The sequence below is a fragment of the Arachis duranensis genome, chromosome 1 (genome assembly GCF_000817695.3).
Source record: "Arachis duranensis cultivar V14167 chromosome 1, aradu.V14167.gnm2.J7QH, whole genome shotgun sequence".
Classification (NCBI taxonomy): domain Eukaryota; kingdom Viridiplantae; phylum Streptophyta; class Magnoliopsida; order Fabales; family Fabaceae; genus Arachis; species Arachis duranensis.
The window spans coordinates 96,371,309-96,391,939 of record NC_029772.3 but is presented as its reverse complement, the minus strand read 5'-3'; the positions used below and the strand labels follow the sequence as shown (position 1 = coordinate 96,391,939).

The 20,631-nt window shown below is 36.2% G+C and overlaps 5 protein-coding genes across 5 annotated transcripts in view; 4 read left to right on the top strand and 1 right to left on the bottom strand.

Moving 5' to 3' along the window:
• On the top strand, positions 1-4,381 carry LOC107464868 (mitogen-activated protein kinase 15). Its single transcript, XM_052259232.1, has 10 exons — positions 1-729; positions 991-1,399; positions 1,524-1,651; positions 1,742-1,801; positions 2,119-2,268; positions 2,353-2,508; positions 2,596-2,807; positions 3,068-3,169; positions 3,298-3,458; positions 3,651-4,381. The coding sequence occupies exons 1-10, from the start codon at positions 706-708 to the stop codon at positions 3,932-3,934; spliced, it is 1,686 nt and encodes a 561-aa protein (XP_052115192.1). The 5' UTR covers positions 1-705; the 3' UTR covers positions 3,935-4,381.
• A 1,491-nt stretch (positions 4,382-5,872) lies between these two features.
• LOC107464907 (uncharacterized) lies at positions 5,873-8,420 on the top strand. The gene is made up of 2 exons (XM_016083876.3): positions 5,873-7,849; positions 7,933-8,420. Exons 1-2 carry the CDS (start codon positions 5,975-5,977, stop codon positions 8,362-8,364), a joined length of 2,307 nt encoding a protein of 768 aa, XP_015939362.3. The 5' UTR covers positions 5,873-5,974; the 3' UTR covers positions 8,365-8,420.
• Positions 8,421-8,454: 34 nt separating this feature from the next.
• On the bottom strand, positions 8,455-15,022 carry LOC107464852 (uncharacterized). The gene is made up of 14 exons (XM_016083808.3): positions 14,702-15,022; positions 13,558-13,639; positions 12,912-13,015; positions 12,650-12,776; positions 12,461-12,555; positions 11,818-11,941; positions 11,632-11,712; positions 11,292-11,390; positions 10,539-10,697; positions 10,382-10,442; positions 10,211-10,281; positions 9,909-9,953; positions 9,468-9,641; positions 8,455-9,369 (listed from the first exon to the last, which is right to left on the bottom strand). The coding sequence occupies exons 1-14, from the start codon at positions 14,737-14,739 to the stop codon at positions 8,812-8,814; spliced, it is 1,818 nt and encodes a 605-aa protein (XP_015939294.1). The 5' UTR covers positions 14,740-15,022; the 3' UTR covers positions 8,455-8,811.
• Positions 15,023-16,912: 1,890 nt separating this feature from the next.
• On the top strand, positions 16,913-20,510 carry LOC107464881 (glutamine synthetase leaf isozyme, chloroplastic). The gene is made up of 15 exons (XM_016083845.3): positions 16,913-17,158; positions 17,308-17,564; positions 17,646-17,685; positions 17,773-17,876; positions 17,969-18,017; positions 18,098-18,204; positions 18,303-18,390; positions 18,502-18,630; positions 18,718-18,792; positions 18,947-19,000; positions 19,071-19,108; positions 19,188-19,347; positions 19,437-19,497; positions 19,674-19,808; positions 20,362-20,510. The coding sequence occupies exons 2-15, from the start codon at positions 17,311-17,313 to the stop codon at positions 20,418-20,420; spliced, it is 1,353 nt and encodes a 450-aa protein (XP_015939331.2). The 5' UTR covers positions 16,913-17,158; positions 17,308-17,310; the 3' UTR covers positions 20,421-20,510.
• LOC107464890 (membrane protein PM19L) overlaps positions 20,447-20,631 on the top strand; it is a 1,053-nt gene continuing 868 nt past the window's right edge. Inside the window, exon 1 of the mRNA XM_016083856.3 lies at positions 20,447-20,595. Within this exon, the coding sequence (XP_015939342.1) occupies positions 20,478-20,595 (118 nt within the window). The 5' untranslated portion in view covers positions 20,447-20,477. The remainder of the gene's footprint in view (positions 20,596-20,631) is intronic.

Sequence of the window (20,631 nt, the reverse complement as noted above, 5' to 3'; positions counted from 1 at the left end):
AACTCAAACACCATAGAGCCTTCTTCAGCTTCAAGTACACGGTCTCTTTCTCTTTCTCTCTCTCTCTGATTCGAAAGTTCGATTTTTTAGTTTTTCTTCAGTCCCAATTGTTCGTTTCAATCTCTGTAGTGTTCTTCTTCAACTTTTCCACTTTCTGCAGCACAAGAAAATTGAATCTTAATCTGCTCCGAAATTCCAAGCATTTCGCTTTTTTCTGTGCCTCTTTTGTATTATTATATTTTGTTTTATTCATTCCTTTAAGCGGTGTTAGTGATCATCGCCACAGTTGATAGATCCTTCAATTTTTTTCTTCCTCTCTGCTGATTCTCAGCTAAATTGCTTACAACAAAAAATGGTTCTTCCACGTGATCTGTAACATTGGCATTTTCAGCTACATTTTTGGTACTACCGCCAAATTGTCTTGGTTTATCTTGTTCTTGTTTCCACACTTTTATGTTCATTTGTTTCAATTGCACTTGTCTTTTTAGCCGCCAAAGTGCCAAACTTTGTTGGGTCTGTTCTCATATTCGGCTGTCTTCAACTTTGAATTGAAAAGTTCTCTCTTTTGTCTATTTCTCTTTCTTGTTGGTGGCACTTTGATCAGCCCCTTTTGATCCCTGGATTTTCGGAGTAGAAGTGGAGTACAGTGATCTGAATTTATCTTTCAGCTTAAATCATTGACTGGTTTTATGCTTGGCTTCAAAGATGATGCATGATCATAGAAAAAAGGTAAGATTTCTCATTGTCTTCATTGTTTCTATCTGTTTCTATTTTGATTTCGTTGTGGACTTCTCGCCATGTCTGATGCAGAGGAAATTATGTTTATGTCTATGTCTGTGCTTCCCTGACCATAATCCAAAATGTATGAAACCTTGTTCTGTGTTCCTGAGTAAATATATGCCTTGGATATTTGAAACATAAGGATTTTTTTTTTTTTTTGGTTTAGGATGTTCAGTTGTTCACCAAGTTTATTGTTTTGTATTTATGCAGTCCTCTGTAGATGTAGATTTCTTTACAGAGTATGGTGAAGGGAGTAGATACAAAATAGAGGAAGTAATTGGCAAAGGAAGTTATGGTGTTGTTTGCTCTGCATATGATACACACACTGGAGAAAAGGTTGCAATAAAGAAGATAAATGATATATTTGAACATGTCTCTGATGCTACTCGCATTCTTCGGGAGATCAAGCTTCTTAGACTCTTACGCCATCCTGATATTGTGGAGATTAAGCATATTTTGTTACCTCCTTCTAGAAGGGAATTCAAGGATATATATGTTGTTTTTGAACTAATGGAATCTGATTTACATCAGGTCATCAAAGCAAATGATGATTTGACTCGAGAACATTACCAGTTTTTTCTTTATCAGCTTCTTCGAGGCTTGAAGTATATACACACAGGTTATACTTGCACACACACAGATTTCCTAATGCAGCATTTCAGAATTAAGGTTTATTTTTTAAAACAGTTGCTAAATTATACGAACATTTTTGGCTGATTTTAAACTTCTTCATGGATTTTCAGCAAATGTTTTTCACCGAGATCTAAAGCCGAAAAACATTTTAGCAAATGCCGACTGCAAATTGAAGATTTGTGACTTTGGTCTTGCTAGAGTGGCTTTCAACGATACACCAACTGCTATATTCTGGACTGTAAGAAATTCTCTTTCTCCCGAAATAATCACCTTAAAACGTGTCTCCTTCTCTTGTCATAATGCTAATGCAAATTTGTTTGCCTTTCAGGATTATGTTGCTACAAGGTGGTATAGAGCTCCTGAGTTGTGCGGATCCTTTTTCTCCAAGGTGTAATATCTATTATCACCTTTTATCTACAATCGATCATTAAAAATTGATCGCTTTTTCTGACATTTCCCCTTGAATATTTTTTCTCAAACAATTTTGACAGAAATATGTTCGTCTTCAGTGTTCTCTACAATTATGAATAATTTTTTTAAAAATATTCTACTAGCATTTTTCCCCCTTCCAGAAATGCATATTGTTTTTGTACTATTTACTTTCTACTGCTCAATTAAAATGATGATGGTTATATTTCATGTTTGTTACCAATATTATTATCCTTCATTTGATTAATGTATGTGAATATGAATTTTGTCTTTCAGTATACACCAGCAATAGACATATGGAGCATTGGCTGCATTTTTGCAGAACTATTAACTGGAAAACCTCTTTTCCCTGGGAAGAATGTTGTCCATCAATTGGACCTCATGACTGATTTTCTCGGAACACCATCTCATGAAGCCATAGCTAGGGTGTGTTGTTTGATTTATCATGCTTTTAGTACTTTTCTGTTCTTTATGTTATTATCTAATATAACCACCGTAGTATATCAACAGGTAAGGAACGAAAAAGCTCGGAGATACTTGAGCAGCATGCGTAGGAAGAAACCAGTTCCTTTCTCCCAGAAGTTTCCTAATGCAGACCCCCCTGCCCTTCGTTTGTTAGAAAGAATGCTGGCATTTGAGCCTAAGGATCGACCTACTGCTGATGAGGTTGAATTTCCACCCATCTACAGTTCACTTTTTTCACCATCATACTTGGTTGGTTTTAATAGGCAATACTGTGTATAATATTTTTAGGCTCTAGCTGATCCATATTTCAAAGGCTTGGCCAAGGTTGAGAGAGAGCCTTCTGCTCAGCCAGTTACCAAGATGGAATTTGAATTTGAGAGACGCAGGATAACAAAGGAAGATGTACGAGAACTCATATACCGAGAGGCTTTGGAGTACCATCCAAAAATGTTAAAGGAACATCTAGAGGGAGCAGAGCCAACAGGTTTCATGTATCCGAGGTATTTTCCAAACCTGACTAATGTGTTACACTTTCGTTCTCTTAGCATGGTTTGAATATGTCTTCCAAAAACTTAAGCATTCCTTTGAATACTTGGTGTTTTATGTTGTAATCCTTTTGAAAACTTGGACTATGTTTTTTATTTGTTACAATGCAACTTATACTGCAATTTCATGATATGCTTTGCTTGTAAATTTGTATGTCTGTCAGAATTCCCGATCAGCCCTTGATTGTTTTTCTCCTTCTTTTTCCTATTATTAGTGCTGTTGACCACTTCAAGAAGCAATTTGCATATCTCGAGGAGCATTACGGAAAAGGTGGAACCGTTACTCCACCTGAAAGGCAACATGCATCATTACCCAGGTATTGTAATCAGTGTTATATTTCTGGAAAATCGACTTCCTTCTTTGACTACTATTCCTTTTTGTTGTCAAGATATCCATATCTGCATCTGTATTATCAGCCATAGTGATTAAAGTCTGTCAGTGCAGGCCATGTGTACTATATTCAGATAAGTCGAAACCGAATGTATCTGAGGTTGCAGAAGATCTCTCCAAGTGTAGCGTCAAAGAAAGTGAGAAGCCAGCCATAGATAGGAATGGTGTTATCCCGTTGACCAAACCTCCTTTACATGCTCCTCAAAATATTCAAGGTGGGATGCCAGCTTTTAGCATTCATTTTTCTTTTTCTACATCTTCCTACACTTTCTTCTTTATTGCTTCTCTTACATGCATAGCAGCAGGCATTATTTGTTCTTCGTTAACATTTCTTGTGTTTGGATATGAAATTTATTAATGGATTCTTCTATTGAGTATTTGAAATTCGCTTCCATGATTCACTCCAGGCATAGCTGCCCGGTCTGGGAGAGTTGCTGGTTCGGCGTTGAATTACAACAACTGTGGGGTAGCAGTGACAGCAGAGGCTGCTCCGCGGAGGATGGTTAGAAATCCACCTGTATCGACACAATATGCTGCTTCTAGCTGTTCATATCCTAGAAGAAACCCGAGCTGTAAAACCGAAAGGCCAGAAGACAATGGTATTGAAGGTTCTAATGGACTTCAACCGAAGCCTCAATACATGGCACGAAAAGTTGCAGCCGCTCAAGGTGGAGCTGGTGGTCATTGGTAGAGGTTTTACGAGTAATTTGTGGCCAACCACTGCCTTATGCCATGCGAGCTGATATCCGGGTTCTTGTCCCATTCCTGAACCAAGATCAATCATCTTGATTGAACAAAAGGTTTGATTGGCAAAACCTTGAACTGAATCTGGGTGGTACTGAAATCACTGGCAGAAGTTTTCTCAGATCTTAAAGCACGATGCTTCACCAATATGAGGTTTGGAAGGGGGGTTTCTATTATGATGAATTTGTTGCTCTACACTTGATTAATAAAAGAGAATACGAAGCATGAAATGGAAGCAGTGCAGTTGCTGCCCACAAATTTGTGGTGTTCTCTACTGAATAGATATATAAATTATAAAGTGTATTTGCCTTGAAATTTTGGGCATCGTAACAATGATATATTGTAGCCGTTTAACTTTCCTGCTTTTGGTCAGAATAATCGTTCTCCCTTGTCATGTCTTCTGTTTGTTCTCTCTATAAGCTGAATGGATGGTCATAAAAACTAAGCGAACTTGGAAATGCTCAATCACCATAATTGTCCACTACCACTTGTTAGTTAGCTTTAGCTCAAGACTTTTACGAAGTATTCAAACTCTCTTAAAGTGAGAAAGTGAAAGTTTAATCATGCTCAAAATTGCTGCACACTAAATTCTTCTTAAGTAAGAAAGTAAAAGCTTAATCATACTTAAATCAAGTTTGTGGGATTCACAGATAAAGAAGCTATAAATTCTCATGCTGTTTATACTTTGTAAGGGCATGCATTGTTGCACGCACTCGTTCAAAGTAGACAAAAATTGATTTTTTTTTATTAATTGCAATTAATATTGTAAAGTCCTCCTTATCCATTTCTATTTCTTCTGCCCACGCATCAGAGGAACACTTGAGGAAATATTGAACCACCTTGGATCCTCAAGTATTAGTGTATTACTCAAAATCAATCACCAAAAAGTGTATATATATGTGGCGTGCACAGGAACTTCTAAGATACAGTGGTCCCATCCCAATCCCAGAGGACAACCTCATTCTTTGTGTCTAATACATAAACTATGTCAATAAATTGCTAGGCGTGCACATTAGATCGGTTTTCTTGAAAAGAATAGACACAAGTAAGTTCTACAAATGCAAGAAAGAGTAAAATGCTTATTTAGTAGTTACTTTAAGATTGTGGTGCAAAGAAACAGGTATTAGAGTAATGTTTTGCCGGTCAATAATATGATCATAGTAATGGCAATAAGTTATCACTCCTTGTTCAATACAAGGATGTTAGGTGTCATTTTTTTGGTTTCCCATAGTATCCCCCAACCCGACAGGTCAAAGACTAATCCGTGGATCGAAGTTTCTTTTAAAGATTTGCCGCTAGCTAATGGATTGCTGCATGCACAAGGTTGGATTCAAACCCCCAACACTTGTTTAAGCGGACTAGTGAGCTAACCATTAGACCAACACATCTTGTTTATGTTAGGTGTCATTTATTTATGTAAGCTCATATACCAATTTCTTTTATAGTTAAACAAAGTCAATGGTGTATGGATTAGAAGAAACGTAAATAAACAGTCATGTACATATTTCATCTCTTGCCAAATTTCCATTCTTGTTCCATAAAGCTAAACAATTCACATGTCTTGGCAGCAGCATTATCCAAGTTTTGAATGGTTCACAAACATAGTTATATATTTGTTTATATGGGATGGGGATAATAATAATAAGAACTTAAAAAATAGAGGGTTACTTAGTAGGAACTACACGCAGCTTCATTCAAACAAGAAACTAGTTTCTGCATAGCCTAAAGAGATGGAACAAGTTAATTAACAAATTAGTAGTATTAGTAGGTATGTGTACTGCAAAAGCATAAACCAACTTCTTAGGAAAATTGACGTTACTCTTCTCCCAACATGTCACAGCCACATAAAACGCGTGCCTCTTCCCCTAAACTTTCATTTCTCATTCATTCTTCTATATATAGGAATAACCCAACTTTCAGTTTTAACCTCATCATTACATATTGTCTTCAAAGCTCAAACTTAGTTCATTACATATATACTATTGCCATGGATCATAAGCATTCTATGGAAGGAGATGCAAATGGAAGCATTAATCTAAAAGGTGATGAACTCCAAAATTTAAGCCACACATGCAGCCTAGACATCACAATATTCGAGCCTCTTGGCCACGGCCTTAGCAGCACTACTTCCAACTCTGTCTCCCCAACAAGCAACGCCACCGTTAGAGCACCGGAGAAGAGCCTCACCCTCTTTGCTCTGCAGCTAGCAGTGCTGGAGAAAGCAGCAACAGGTCTGGGAACTCTTGGTTTTATTTGGGCAACTGTTGTCCTCCTTGGCGGTTTTGCAATAACCTTGGACAAAACAGATTTCTGGTTCATTACCATAATACTCTTGGTGGAAGGGACTAGAGAGACCAGTGCGAGTAGTGGTACACCAAGAACACAAACTAGGATGTGGATCACTTCAGATGTTCCTCTTCTTCCATATACCAAGTGGTTCTTCATCTCAAGGCATGTCAGTAGGATCCTCTACTGGCTTCAGATTCTCTCTGCAACAGCTTGTGTGGTTCTGTCACTGATAAAGCTCATCAAGCATGATTATGTAGCAATATCGAAGGTACATTCTCAAGAGAGAAACCGGCAATCTGCTCTCACTATCTTCTATGCATTGGCTTTGGCAGAAGCTTTGGTGTTTTTAATGGAGAAAGCTTATTGGGAGTGGCAAGTTGGTTACTGCAAATTGTTGGAAAAGGTTAACATGGAGTGTGAGTTGGGGCAATTTGAATTGCCTTCCATTACAAGATTCTTCTATGATGCATACTCGAGGTGTGTCAATGGTTGCATTTTTGATGGACTGAATATGGACATGGTTAGTTTTTCTATGGATTTATTGGCTTCACATTCACCTGATGAACAGTTAATTGGAGCAAGAATTCTGCGGCAATTTTCGATCAGCCAGCGCTTTTCGGATGATACACTGCAAAAGATTGGGACTGACATATCTATGGTGGGGAGGCTAGTTGAGATGCTGAATTGGACAGATCACAATGAAGAAGAAACTAGGCTCTCAGCCGCAGAGATTTTGTCCAAACTTGCAGGAAAGAAACAGAATTCGGTCCGAATAGCCGGGATACCGGGAGCTATGGAATCAATTTCATCTCTGCTTCAAACCAATAGGAATCATATTCCCGCGGCAGATGAGATTGGCGAAAAGAAACTCATGTTTGATCATCAGAATTACAGGTTTTGGACATTCAACCATTTAGGACTACTCATACTGAAGAAGCTAGCACGTGATCATGACAACTGTGGAAAGATTGGAAACACAAGAGGCCTTCTCCCAAAGATCATAGATTTCACACACGCCCAAGAATGGTTGCTGAAGAATGAAAATGTTGCTCCATCACAAATCCTAACAGTGAAGAGATCTCTGCAGCTGGTGAAGATGCTAGCCAGCACAATAGGCACCACCGGGAAGCATCTCCGCCTCGAGATTTCAGAGATAGTTTTCACAATCAGCAATATTAGAGATATCTTAAGGCATGGAGAGAAGCATCTCCCGCTTCAGAAACTGAGCATAGAAATTCTAACAAGTTTGGCATTGGAAGAGGAAGCAACTGAGAGGATTGGAGGCACAGGTGGAGTGCTTAAGGAACTGTTTAACATATTTTTCAATGGCAGCATTTCAGAAAGACATAAGCATGTAAGGATCATTGCTGGTGAGGCCTTAGCAATGCTGGCACTAGAAAGCAGGAGTAACTGTCATCGAATTTTGAAATTGAAAGTGTTTCAAAGGCTTATTGAAGCATTGGAAGATCCATTACTTCGCGTCAACGCGGCAAGAATCCTAGGAAATTTATGCACATACAGTGATTCAGAGTGCTACAACCAGCTGAAAGGAATAAAAGCTGCAGCTCCAGTAGTAAGTGTTATTCTGCTATTACAGTTCACTTTTGTGTTTCTATCTTTACCAAATTTTGTAACTAATCTTTCGTCACTGAACAGATACTCAAGGCGATAATGTGGGAAGAAAACAAGATTCAAGAAGTAATGATTGGACTAGCAACAAATGTTTTAAGATACCTGAGTTGTGACGAATTGAGGATCGTTTCGGAGGAAGCCGGAATAACGGAGAGTGAACTCGCAAAGAAGTTGATCAAGATTCTCAAGAGATACGAATGTCCAGAAACAAAGGTGCCAAGAATGAGGAGGTTCGTGATAGAGCTAGCCATTTGGATGATGAAAGATAAATCAGAAAACATAAAGACATACAAGGATCTGGGAATGGAGGAGGTGTTGGAGAGGGTACTGGAAACTACATCAGAGCTTGAAAGCTTCAAAGTATTCTCTGGCACTGTTGGACACAATAGGCACCATCTATCAGTTCAATCACTCGTAGAAACAGCACTGAAACTGCTACAACTGGAACTTAGTTAAAAGATCAAAACACACTACTCTCCAATCATTTTATACATGTAATTAATTGACTTGAATCAAAAGAACAAATAACAAAATGGTAGCTTGGTCTACACGTTACGTAGTCTCTTCACATTAACTGCAGTTGATGAATATGATTATATGAACTAGTTACAACACCCATATACATCTTTTTTGTATACACTTTATAAATAAATATATAAAAATACTAAAAATTGAAGACAATAAGTTCCAGAGAGGAAAAAAGAAAAGAAAAGCAAGAGAAACAGAACAAAATATGAAAATTTCCACCGACAAAGAATATTAGGTGATTTGATAAATGAGAATTCTAAACATGCTAACTTTACACACGGGCAACCTATTTCTTTTTGGTCAAACATGTTACAAACTATGATTTCTTAGTTACAAAACAATGTATAACCAACCATATGTAGGGAAGGTAACATCTTATCGGTTGTTACTATTTCGGAAAAGATCCCATCGACGCATTAGGCCATCCATCACATGGCCGGCCGCTGGATTCTTAACAACAGTTACTGTGGCTTTGGTGTTATGTGATACATCAGTGTCTGATGAACTTTGTACACTTGTAGAACTATCACTTTGAGAGGAACCACTGGCATTTGCATTGCTGGACTCACTGACTGATGGAATGTCCGGTGCTGGTTGTGGCGGCGTTGGTGCTACCTCTAGTGAAATACCTGATCCTACAGACACCAAACTTTGAGAATGGTTCGCTGAACTGGGATTCGACTCGGCTTTCATCGATATACAATCTTCAGATGAGGTGAAGACCATTTTAGATTTCGAATCTGTGCTGGGTTTGTCTAGAGAGAGTTCTGTCTCCTTTGATCTAGAAACCTCCTGCGAAGAAAGATGCGAGTCGTCTTTATCTGATGGCTCTGAAGATGCGGTGCCAACATTATTGGCTGCTGGTGCTTGTTCTGTCTCTGGCTTTTTCACTTCCATGTCCTTCAGTGACTGGATCACAGCTTCCATGAACATCTGAATAGTATGGTCAAGTCAATAATGAATAAAAACCAATAATTAATCTCTGCATTTATGTCAATTGGTGTTTAGACAAAGCCGTCGAGTTAACTCACTCTTTCTTCCTCCTCTGCACTAGATGGAAAGCCTGCAAGGTCTTCAAGTGGATATTCCACAAACTGATCATCGTCCAATGCGGCCGGAACTTGGGGACCAAAGGAATTACCATTAGATAGTTCAAAGCTTATCATCGATGAGGATGATGGGGAGAGATCACCACCCTTCTCTTCCTGATTTGCAAGAATATCATACAATATGTAAGGTTCTCGATTAATATCTATATTGATGCCCTCTTCACTCTACATATTATCAAGGATAAAGAAGGGCATTCCACATACACATACACATAGATGATTGAGTTACTACAATATTCAACACAATCTATCATTATTAAGAATCGAATCCTGCAGTTCAAATGTATCACAGCAATATTTGGCCTATTGTTCGTGTTACAATGCATACAACAGAAGAAAGGATAAGGAAGAAAATAGAGATACCTCATGATCACAATGTTCATCTTTTGAAGCAATATCAGAGGGAACCTGGAAAAAAAATAGTACAAAATATATCACTTAAAAAAAACACTATAAAAGCCACATAGCACAAACAACCATATTTTCACATGTATAATAATACAAAGGATTTTAGCAAATTACACAAAAAACACAATGTTTTCGCTATGCGCCTATCAAAGTTTAACATTCATCACATAGTACTCTGCGGCAAAAGAATATTTTGCTCAGCCATTGTGTTGGAATGCTGTTCAGACAATAAACTAAGTCAGCTAATAAATACAAACCTCCATCCTACTCATCGGTCGTCTTGAACGGACTTGCCTAATGGCATCTATCGTACTGCTTGAAGATGGTTCTGCAACTCGCACAAAAAAAAAAAAGTTAAGAGATTTGCTCAAAAAGAAGTTAATTAGTACAGGAGCAATATTTAAGAGAAAATATGTACAGAGAAGTACCTTTGTTCATAGAAGATGATTCATTGCTGTAGCCTACTTCATGAAGAGATCTCCAAACATCCTGAATGTAAACACACAATCAATTTTCAAAGACTTGGCAACAGAACACTGCAATTTGATAAAAAATAGTACCGAGGAGATGCATTGCTGATTTTACCTTACCGCAGTAATCATTTACATTGTCATAAAATGATTCCCCAACCTCATCCTCTGGAGGTTGCAAAACATTGTGAAAAAAGATGTTTATGGAATCAAAGTAAAACTGAGGACGTGGTGAATTGTGATCTCCCTCAAATTTAATTATGTTTTTGTCTCCCTGCAGTGCATAGGCACCCATGTTATAGTGATCAAAATGGCAGGGCAAGAAAACAATCCAGTAAGATAAAACTAAGGCAAATGAATTCTATATAAAGATTATTACATGATAGGGAATCCATATCTAGAAGGCATATTTTACAACTCCAAAAGCATCAAGCATGCTCTAAACACTAAAAATTGCGTTTGAAAGGGAGACGGAGACTGAGAGACTAAGACTGGAGGACGGAGATTGAGATTGAGACTAAATTAAGTCTTTGTATTGTGTTTGGTATAAAATATACTGGACAGAGTTATGTTTCAGTATTATGTTTAATTTAAGATAAATATGGAAATTGAGAAGTGGATTTGGAATTTGAAAAGTTAAATGAAGGAATTTTTGGAAAGAAATGTTATTAAAGTTTCAGTTTCCGTCCCAAAAAATTTCAGTTCCCTGTGTCTCCACTTTATGGAGGGGTTTTGAATCCTGAGACTAAAATTTTAGTTCTAGTCTTTAACCACCAAACACAATATTGAGTCACAATCCCTAGTCTAAGTCCCAGTTTCTGAAAACAAATGCTACCTAAAGGCCTAACCCATCTAGTGGCACACTCACCATGTAAGCCTCAAATATTCTATCTGAGTGATGGGGGTGTATAAAGTCATCGTCAATGGCATGCCCCAATAAAGCAGGAACAAAACAAGATTTTGCCACCTGTAATGCAAAACAAATAATGAATGAATAAGATGAAGAACATAAATAATGTGTAAAACCAAAAGAGATATAGTTTTATTAGTTTTCCCCAAATGTCTCCAATAAATTTCCCATCTCAATTCAGAGTAAAACCCAATAAATGTACAAAAAACCACATCACTTTAAAAGAAATTCAGCACAAATTTATCAGTAATAAAAGGATAGATCGTTAAAACATTAGTACTAACAAAGGAGAAATAACCTTAATGGTATTTAGGTCCGTTATGTCAAATTTTGCCTTCTTTTGAATTGCTCTTCGCATGTACTGGATTGCAAACTTTACCTATAACATTAGAAATCAAACAAAATCAGCTTAACAATAGTAAAGCTGTTACAAAATTATGATTCAGCATTAGTTATAAGTATAAAAACAACTATATATACTCACAGTGAACTTTGGAAGACGAACTTTATATGTATCTACAAGTTCCATCATCAAATCAACCAAATCAGAGAATGGACTATCTAAAACCATCCCTGCAATTGACGGATCCTCAGCTCCATACATAAGGCTGAAGAGAGTCACATAATTAATGGCATGATATACCGGTCAAAATGATAAGTTGAACCATTACATGCACGTAACAAGGAGAAAAAATTTATTCACGTTGGAACAGAAACATACATGAGTTTTCAATTCAACAAATAAAATTACCTAAAATAATTTCTGCTCATGAATAATATGAAATCCTTAGTGCTACAGAGATACAAAAATCTACTTCTCAAGAATCACAATGATGGAAACACCCTCTTTCACAAGCCATTTCAGCCACCATATAATGGACTGTAATCCCTTCCTTTACGTTTCATATGATCCTTAGTTCCTCACAAATAACCACAAAATCTTAATGGAGGAAGTATTTAACAAATTAATGAGATCTCTTCGATGGCAACTAATTATGACAATGCATTAACTGTGAACCAAACCCAAGTTTTTTTCCCCTACAAACCCATTGTTGCTTAGCAAGCCATTTCTAACCCTCCTTCCAAAGAAAAAGGTCGAAGGTAGAAAGTGAATGATAAAAGCCTACCTAGTAACTGCTCCCATTGAGCGACCCCACAAGCCAATCAAAGACACATTTCCATCCTCTCGCAGATAGTTGACCACAGCCTTCAGATCATCCTTCTGAGAAAAGTCAACAATGATACAGTAACAACACTATGTCAATAATGATACAGGTATATAATATCTTTTAGAAGGCAGTTGGGTAAGCACTTACTTCATTCCACCCCAGAGTGACATGCTCCCCTCCAGAAAGTCCAGACCCTGAGAAATCCAGAGCAAAAACTGTAATATTTGAAGGAAGTAAAATTATAGCAGCTTCACTTGCATCAGCCCTACATCCACTGTCATGAAGATGTCAACCAGTCAGTATGATTATATATAATTAAAAACTAAGCAACATCAATTGGAAAACAATGTTCCATGGGTCATTCTCTAATGTCAAATTGGCCGTGAATTAAAAAAATCCCCAGAGTCACCTGTTTCCATGGCAATATATTACACATGGCAGAGGCTTTCCTTCTGGACTGATTATAGGCACATAATGACTGCATTTAAGAACATCACCTCGACTATTTTTTATCTGCAGAATATCAAATATTACAGTATTGTACACAAAATGAATCACCAGTCATTTTAAAGATAAATCCAACAAAAAAAAATCTTCTATTGGAATTTAAATGTGAGCATGTGTCATCCTACTATAACTTAATTTTTTAAAACTTAATAACTATAATTGTTTCATGCTGACATTCTAGGTAAGGAACACTGTGTGGCATCCAAATATAATTTCAAGAGATGAAAAAGCAAGTTACAAAACTGTATATCTTTTAGCATAAAGCCATAACTCCACAATAACTATCATGTTCAAGCATATATCTACAAGTCCTAATGTCTTACAAGTTATAATATCCAATCTACGCTGAAATTTATTAGCTCTGGACTAAGTTTATAGGTTCATGATCCTCATTTAAGCCAACAATTGGCTGCCTAATAATTCAGTCTTTTGCCACGACTTTTTATGTTCATGGGAAATTACACAGAAGAAGAAACAGATTTACATTCTCACATAGCTAACATTAAAAAGCTTTACTGAAATTATGAAATCTACTTTTTCATGTTTACCTCTACATCCTTCCGTTGATACCATTTCCCTCTCAGCATGAACTCTTGATCCAATAAGTCGCTCTTAGGATCATATTCAGCTCTGCACCACGTCAATGAAAATGAAAATAGAGCAAATTAGCAAGGGAAGCACCCAAGTAATACAAGTCAATACAGCTTTCTGAAAATTATACAGAAGACAAGTGCATAATATGCATAATTCGGTCACAAGGCCAACATCTCAAGAGGATATGTCTTAGCATTATGGCCTGGAAAAGCCTTTTCTTTAACCCAATGTCTCCATTTATACCAATATAATACTCACCCACTTAGAGATAAAACCACAAATACCTAAAGACTAGAGTTATCAAAATTTAGGATCTTCTTGTTACAGATTATTCCATTATCCATTATATAAAACTATAGATCTCACTTTCATAAAATTGAAAGCAATAAGAAATTGAATACTGGGTAAAAACAAATCAGATGGTGACTAAATTTCAGATATTCATTCACAAAAGGAAGAAACGGCATGTCTCATAAGATTGTCTAAATGGGAGCAGGACTTATAAAATTGCATGATCTAGTTATCCACAACACAGAAGAATAGATCACTAGCACAAAATAATAGTGTGTAAGAGATTCTTTCTTATTATTGTTATTTATATATTTTAAAAGGAAAGTGAAAAACTAATACCTGAAAAATCAGGAAACTAAGAAGTAAGAAGTTCCCCAAGGCAGCTTAAAAATAGATCTCAAATTCCCAAAAGAAAAGAGACAGTAAACAAAAGTAAATATGATGTGATAGCATAGCACCCACAAACAATATGATTTCTATGAAGATGCAGAGGAAATCAGGTTTTGAATCTACTAAAATCTGCTCTGGTTCCTCCCTATTGAAAAAAGAAGAGCCTAAAGGATTCACAATTCAACTAAAGATTAAATTAGACCTAGCTGAACTGGGGATTTGGAAAGACTAAACAAAAAAAAATCAAAACTTCAAATTGAATTCCGTCTTATTCCAGCAGAACAATACGAAGCATAAGCATAAAGCATACATACGATGGTGTCCGAATCTGGGGAATTTAGAAGAAAGAGAATATTTTGATTGAAAGGGGTGTCCGAAAAGAGAGATGGTGAGAGAAGCAAATAGAAAATTTGATACCTTGGTGGCCGGATGATGAAGTTGACAAGCTGCTCCATGGATTAGAATTGGATCAAGATGATATCTTTAAGTCCTATAAGCAAATTTGCCTTCAACACATATCGATAGGGAAATTAGAAAAATAAATGGAAGTTAAAATCGAAGTGGGTAACGGGAGAGAGCGTGAGAGAAGTGGAACAAGGAGACGGTGAAGGTGGTATGAAGCTTTTTTCAGACAAATAAGTAAAAGAAAGAGAGAAAAAAACAGAGAGAGAAAGAGCGTCTTTTTGTTTTCGTGGGTCTCTCTTGTGTGTTGTGTTTTGTTGTTGAACTTTCTTCAAAATCTTGCTTGCACGTCGTTAATATTTTCTAATCTTTTTCTAACACATGTATCTTTTCAAGTTTCCCAATAATTAAATGAAATTATTAACGCAAGGACAAATTATGTTATTTTATACATTTTTTAAACTCAAATAGTTATATATTTTAAGGAAAAAATGATTGTTAAACTAATGATTGTATTAATTGTTTCTAAACACGGGGAATAAAAGGAACAGGAAAGGGAAAATGATAACTGATAACGCCAATGGGTTGGTGCCAACGAGGGGTGGTTCGTCGTGACCCGGTTGGTGGTCAGTGTCTGAGTCTGAGGTGGCTCTTGCAACGTGCAAGTGGACAATGGTGGTGGTGGCGCTTGTGTTCGCGACGGAGTGGACCGCCCTCACACGTCCCATCTTCACTTTTAGATGAGTACAGAAAGATTATGTTATTTTAATTATAATTTATTAATTAAATTCTACTACATTTTAAAAAATTTAAAATAAGAAATAAATAATTATTTATATAAAGTATAGTAAAATGAAATTTAAAATTTATTTAGTTAAATTTGTAATTATTTATATATAAAATAAGTAACTAGAATTTAGAGTTAAATATTTTGGCCAGAGACCTTTGTTATTACTAAAGTTGATGTGACGATGGTGTGTTATTCAGTGATACCTACCATTCAAGAATCCTATTCCTGAGAAACGAACCACACAAGCTACTTGCATTTTTGGGTTTGAGATCAACGAGACAAAATTGATTATACTAGGTAATAGCAGCATCCTCGCACTGTTGCATAACATTGCTCTCTAGAAAGTAAAATCATTTTGATGGTAATTAATTACGAATGTCCCACATGCATGACCAATTTATAGTAAATAGGAATAGAACATAATAAACATTCGAGGGCATAATAATAAAAGCACCATACGGACCACAGGTTTGTCAGTCCGACCAGTAATTGTCATGTCTTGGGTGCAGCTCCTCCCAGCTTTTTCAGCTCATATTTGAAAACTAATAATTACAAAAAGTATCCCTTGACCCTTGTTGAGTTTTGCAATATTAGAAAAGCACCCCTATTTTGTATTCCTTTTCGTTTCTGACCCCACATTGTTATTGTATCTTCCCACCTCTACCCCTTATTTTCCTTTCCTACACAGGGTTGGCAAAATTGTTGATTGAATTTTGGTCGGATACTAATAATACCCTATAATAATTGTTTGGATATGAGACATGTATGAATAGTAATTGTTTCATCATGTCCTTGTAATGTATTTAGGTTTAATTATTTTATTGTTTTTTATAATTTTATTAAATTTTTAATTAGATTTTTATATTTTTTTAATTAGATCTTTATATCATCCATTATAACTAAATTTTTATTATGACAAAAATGTTAAAAATTAATATAATATTTTGTTAAACTATACAGAATATTCAGTCAAGTATTAGGTATATTTATTTTGTTTAATAAAATATTTCGTTAATTCTAGTGTTTTTGTCACGATAGAAATTTAATTATAAAATCTGATATAACATAGGAATTCAATCAAAAAGAAAACAATATAGAACTTAATTGAAAATTCAACGAGACTATAAGGATCGATAGAATAATTAAACCAATGTATTCATCTCGAATATATACAATTAAATATTTAAGATTAATTTCTAAATTATCACATAATAATTTTAATTATAATTAGAACTTACATGATTTTTTAATATTTTATATTTTATTTTTATAAATCATAAATTATATTAAAAAAAAATACCAACAAAATAAAAAAAATTAATATTCGAGACATATGTAAGTGTTAAAAATACCAGCCCTATTGTCATCCCTATCCCAAAATACAAGATACAAAAAACAATACATGCATGTTGAGAATCCAAAATAAATTTGAAGTTCAGTCTTGTTTTACACGAGGCTTCCATGCAGTCACACTCTTAAAGTTCCTCCTGGCTCATGTCTGTCACACTGACACACACCACCCAAAACAGGGTGCCATTCTAAACCAAAACAATTCAAGTTCTTTGGTTTCGAATATATATCCATTTTCACACACATTTCTTGATGAGTTTCTTCTTGGATGCTGGCATAAGAAATCTAGCAAGTACATGTAGTACAGTTTCCTCTTCTTGCTTGACACACTGGTAAGGATTAAGGAACATGCATGCATGTTGGGTCCGAATTGCATGCATGCCCATCTATCCATGGCTTTTATTTTTTTTTTTAATAATTATTTACATGAATCTCAACTCTCTTATAACCTTATTTTATCTTTCTACTTATTGCAAAACAGAACATGGCACAGATTTTGGCACCCTCTACACAATGGAAGATGAAAATAGCAGAAATCTACTCTACCTATACAACCCCCACTACCTCAAAAATGAGTTCTTTATTGTTGAGACAAAACAAGAAAGGTGCACACACCAGCTCTAATAAGTTTCAGGTGCTGGCGATCAAATCGGAAAACAGTACCATCAACCGGCTTGAGAATCTACTTAACTTGGACATCACTCCATACACCAATAAAATAATTGCTGAGTACATTTGGTATGAAGTATGAACTATTTCACTTCTCCAGGTTTTTGTTTCTATACTGAGTAATCCAAACCTCTATGTTATATAAAACAGGATTGGAGGGACAGGAATTGATATGAGGAGTAAATCAAGGGTATGTGATTCACAACCATTATTTGGCATTTGATTTATGCAGTCCATTGTTGTTCATGAGCAATCCAATTTTTCTTGATCTTCTCAGACAATTCCTAGTCCTGTTGAACATCCCTCTGAGATCCCTAGGTGGAACTATGATGGATCTAGCACTGGACAAACAACAGGTGTAGATAGTGAAGTATACCTGTAGTAAGAATTCAAACTAGTATTTCCATTACTTTTGCTATATACTATTGGAGTTACAGGCTTACAGGTTAATTTTAGTTTCTTAATTTGTTTAGTCCTCAAGCAATTTTCAAAGATCCTTTCCGGGGTGGTGATAATATCTTGGTAATATCTCTTCTGGACTTATATATCTAAGAAATCTGATGGAAATGGCATGTTGATTGGTTTTGATATGGTTTGTGAAGGTTATCTGTGATTCATACACACAAGAAGGTGAACCTATCCCTACAAACAAGCGACACGGAGCAGCAGAGATCTTTAGTCATCCCAAGGTTATAGCCGAAGTTCCATGGTATCTATTATAAGCCCTTCTCCATGTCTTTTTAAAATGCAGACTCACAAATATAACTATAACAATCTGATGCTATATTCTACACTGATTGTTCTAAGGTTCGGAATAGAGCAAGAGTACACCTTACTTCAAAAGAATGTAAAATGGCCTTTAGGTTGGCCACTAGGAGGCTATCCTGGTCCACAGGTAATATCAATGCTGGTATTTTCTGTTCAGATATCATTCACAATTCACATGAATTTGTGAGGTTCATGATGAGTAACTAGCTAAATACTTAAATATGCCTTCATATGTTAGGGCCCTTATTATTGTGGTACTGGGGCAGATAAGTCGTTTGGGCGCGACATAGCAGATGCTCATTACAAGGCTTGCTTGTATGCTGGAATTAATATCAGTGGCACCAACGGAGAGGTTATGCCTGGGCAGGTTTTGATCTCAACACTAGGATTCTGTTTAGAGATTATAAATACAAGAACTCGGTTTTTCACATTATCCTTTCCATGAACATTGCAGTGGGAGTATCAAGTTGGCCCTTGTGTAGGTATTGAAGCTGCTGATCATATTTGGTGCTCAAGGTACATCCTTGAGGTAATTGTAATTTATTATATCTGGCTTCTAAAATAATCAGTTATAGATATGCTTAGACAACTTAATTCTTTACATTACAGATTTCTGGTTCTGTTTCATGTCTTATGGACTTTGGATTCTGTGTATGATTTATTGTTCTTCTGTATTATGACAGAGAATCACTGAACAAGCTGGGGTTGTTCTCTCATTTGATCCAAAACCAATAGAGGTATCATTTCAACTACAATAACTATGCCATCTTTATAGATATGCTATGGAATTTTATTTTTCCCCTGTAGGGTGACTGGAATGGTGCAGGATGCCACACCAATTTCAGGTTTTTGGACTTGCTTTTATCATTAATCATCATAGCTATCCTGAATAAGTAAGTTGATGAACTATCTTTTGCATTATAGTACCAAGAGCATGAGAGAAGATGATGGTTATGAGGTAATAAAGAAGGCGATCATCAACCTATCGCTTCGTCACAAGGAACACATTAGTGCATATGGAGAAGGAAATGAGAGAAGGTTGACAGGAAAGCATGAAACAACCAACATTGATACTTTTTCTTGGGTATGTAACTATGCATCAAAATCATGAATGCCTATTCTGATTGAAGACTGAAACTTTGATGAACTGTACTAAAAAGATTGAACTTGCAGGGGGTGGCTAACCGTGGTTGTTCAATCCGTGTTGGAAGAGACACAGAGAAGAATGGGAAAGGTAGGATTAGTGCATTACAAACAATACTTTTTGTTTGCAGGTGTTTGATAAGTCTAACTGAATGATGAATAGTGGAAACGTTTTGGATCCTTAATCTTATTCCAAAGGTTTTTCAAAACAAGCAATGTAATAGCAAGGTCATATATTTACCATTTACATTTTCTTGGTCATCATAGGTTACATGGAGGACCGGCGCCCGGCTTCAAACATGGATCCATATGTTGTGACAGCATTACTGGCAGAAACTTCCATATTATGGGAACCTACTCTTGAGGCAGAAGCTCTTGCAGCTCAGAACACAAGCCTTAAAGGTCTAAAATAAATCTTTGTTTCGTGATGCCATCGCCTTTTCGCATCGACCCAAAATTGTCTAGGAATAAATCAAGCATGAAGCTGGAGTATCAAAACCTTATTAGTCCTGTTTGTATCAAAACCTTCTACTAATTATAAACTAGCCTCATGTTTGTACTATCTTAAAAATCTTATGAATGATGATGTAAAAGAAGTTTTACACTTTTAAAGGATGGCTTAACAAATAAGCTTATGAATCTATAACTATTGTGCACGTGCTAACATCTATAGCGCATGTTATATGTAACTTTAGAAAATTCTGGCAAGAAAAGGTTCAATTTTGCGGCATTTGCTTTGTGCTGTCACTAAGCACAAACCAATATGATGAAATGATGATTTGTATAGACATGGTTTCTTTTCCCTTCTATGCTGCAAAATTAGTTATGCTCATTGGGATATTAAGTTAACATATATGGAAAAGTTCCTTTCCTCTTAGGGAGGAAAACCATATATTGATCAAAGAATACGAGCCATTTCTTTGCATTGAAGAAAGTTCTTTTTAATTGGTGACAGCAAAGAAGAACCATGCAACTGGACTACCTCCTTGTATATATGTTGACCTCCCAAGCTAGACAAGAACATAGCAATTACAAAGTTTGATTTTCAGCTTTTGAGCTTCGAGGCGCGCCATGGCTTCCAAATCAGCAGCTCTCCTCCTCTCGGTACTGAATCTTGTTCTGTACTTCATTGTGCTTGTGATTGCTTCATGGGCAGTGAATCATGCGATTCAAAGAACACGTGAAACAGGTAAATTTTGTTTACTTTATGAGATGACGAAAGCAA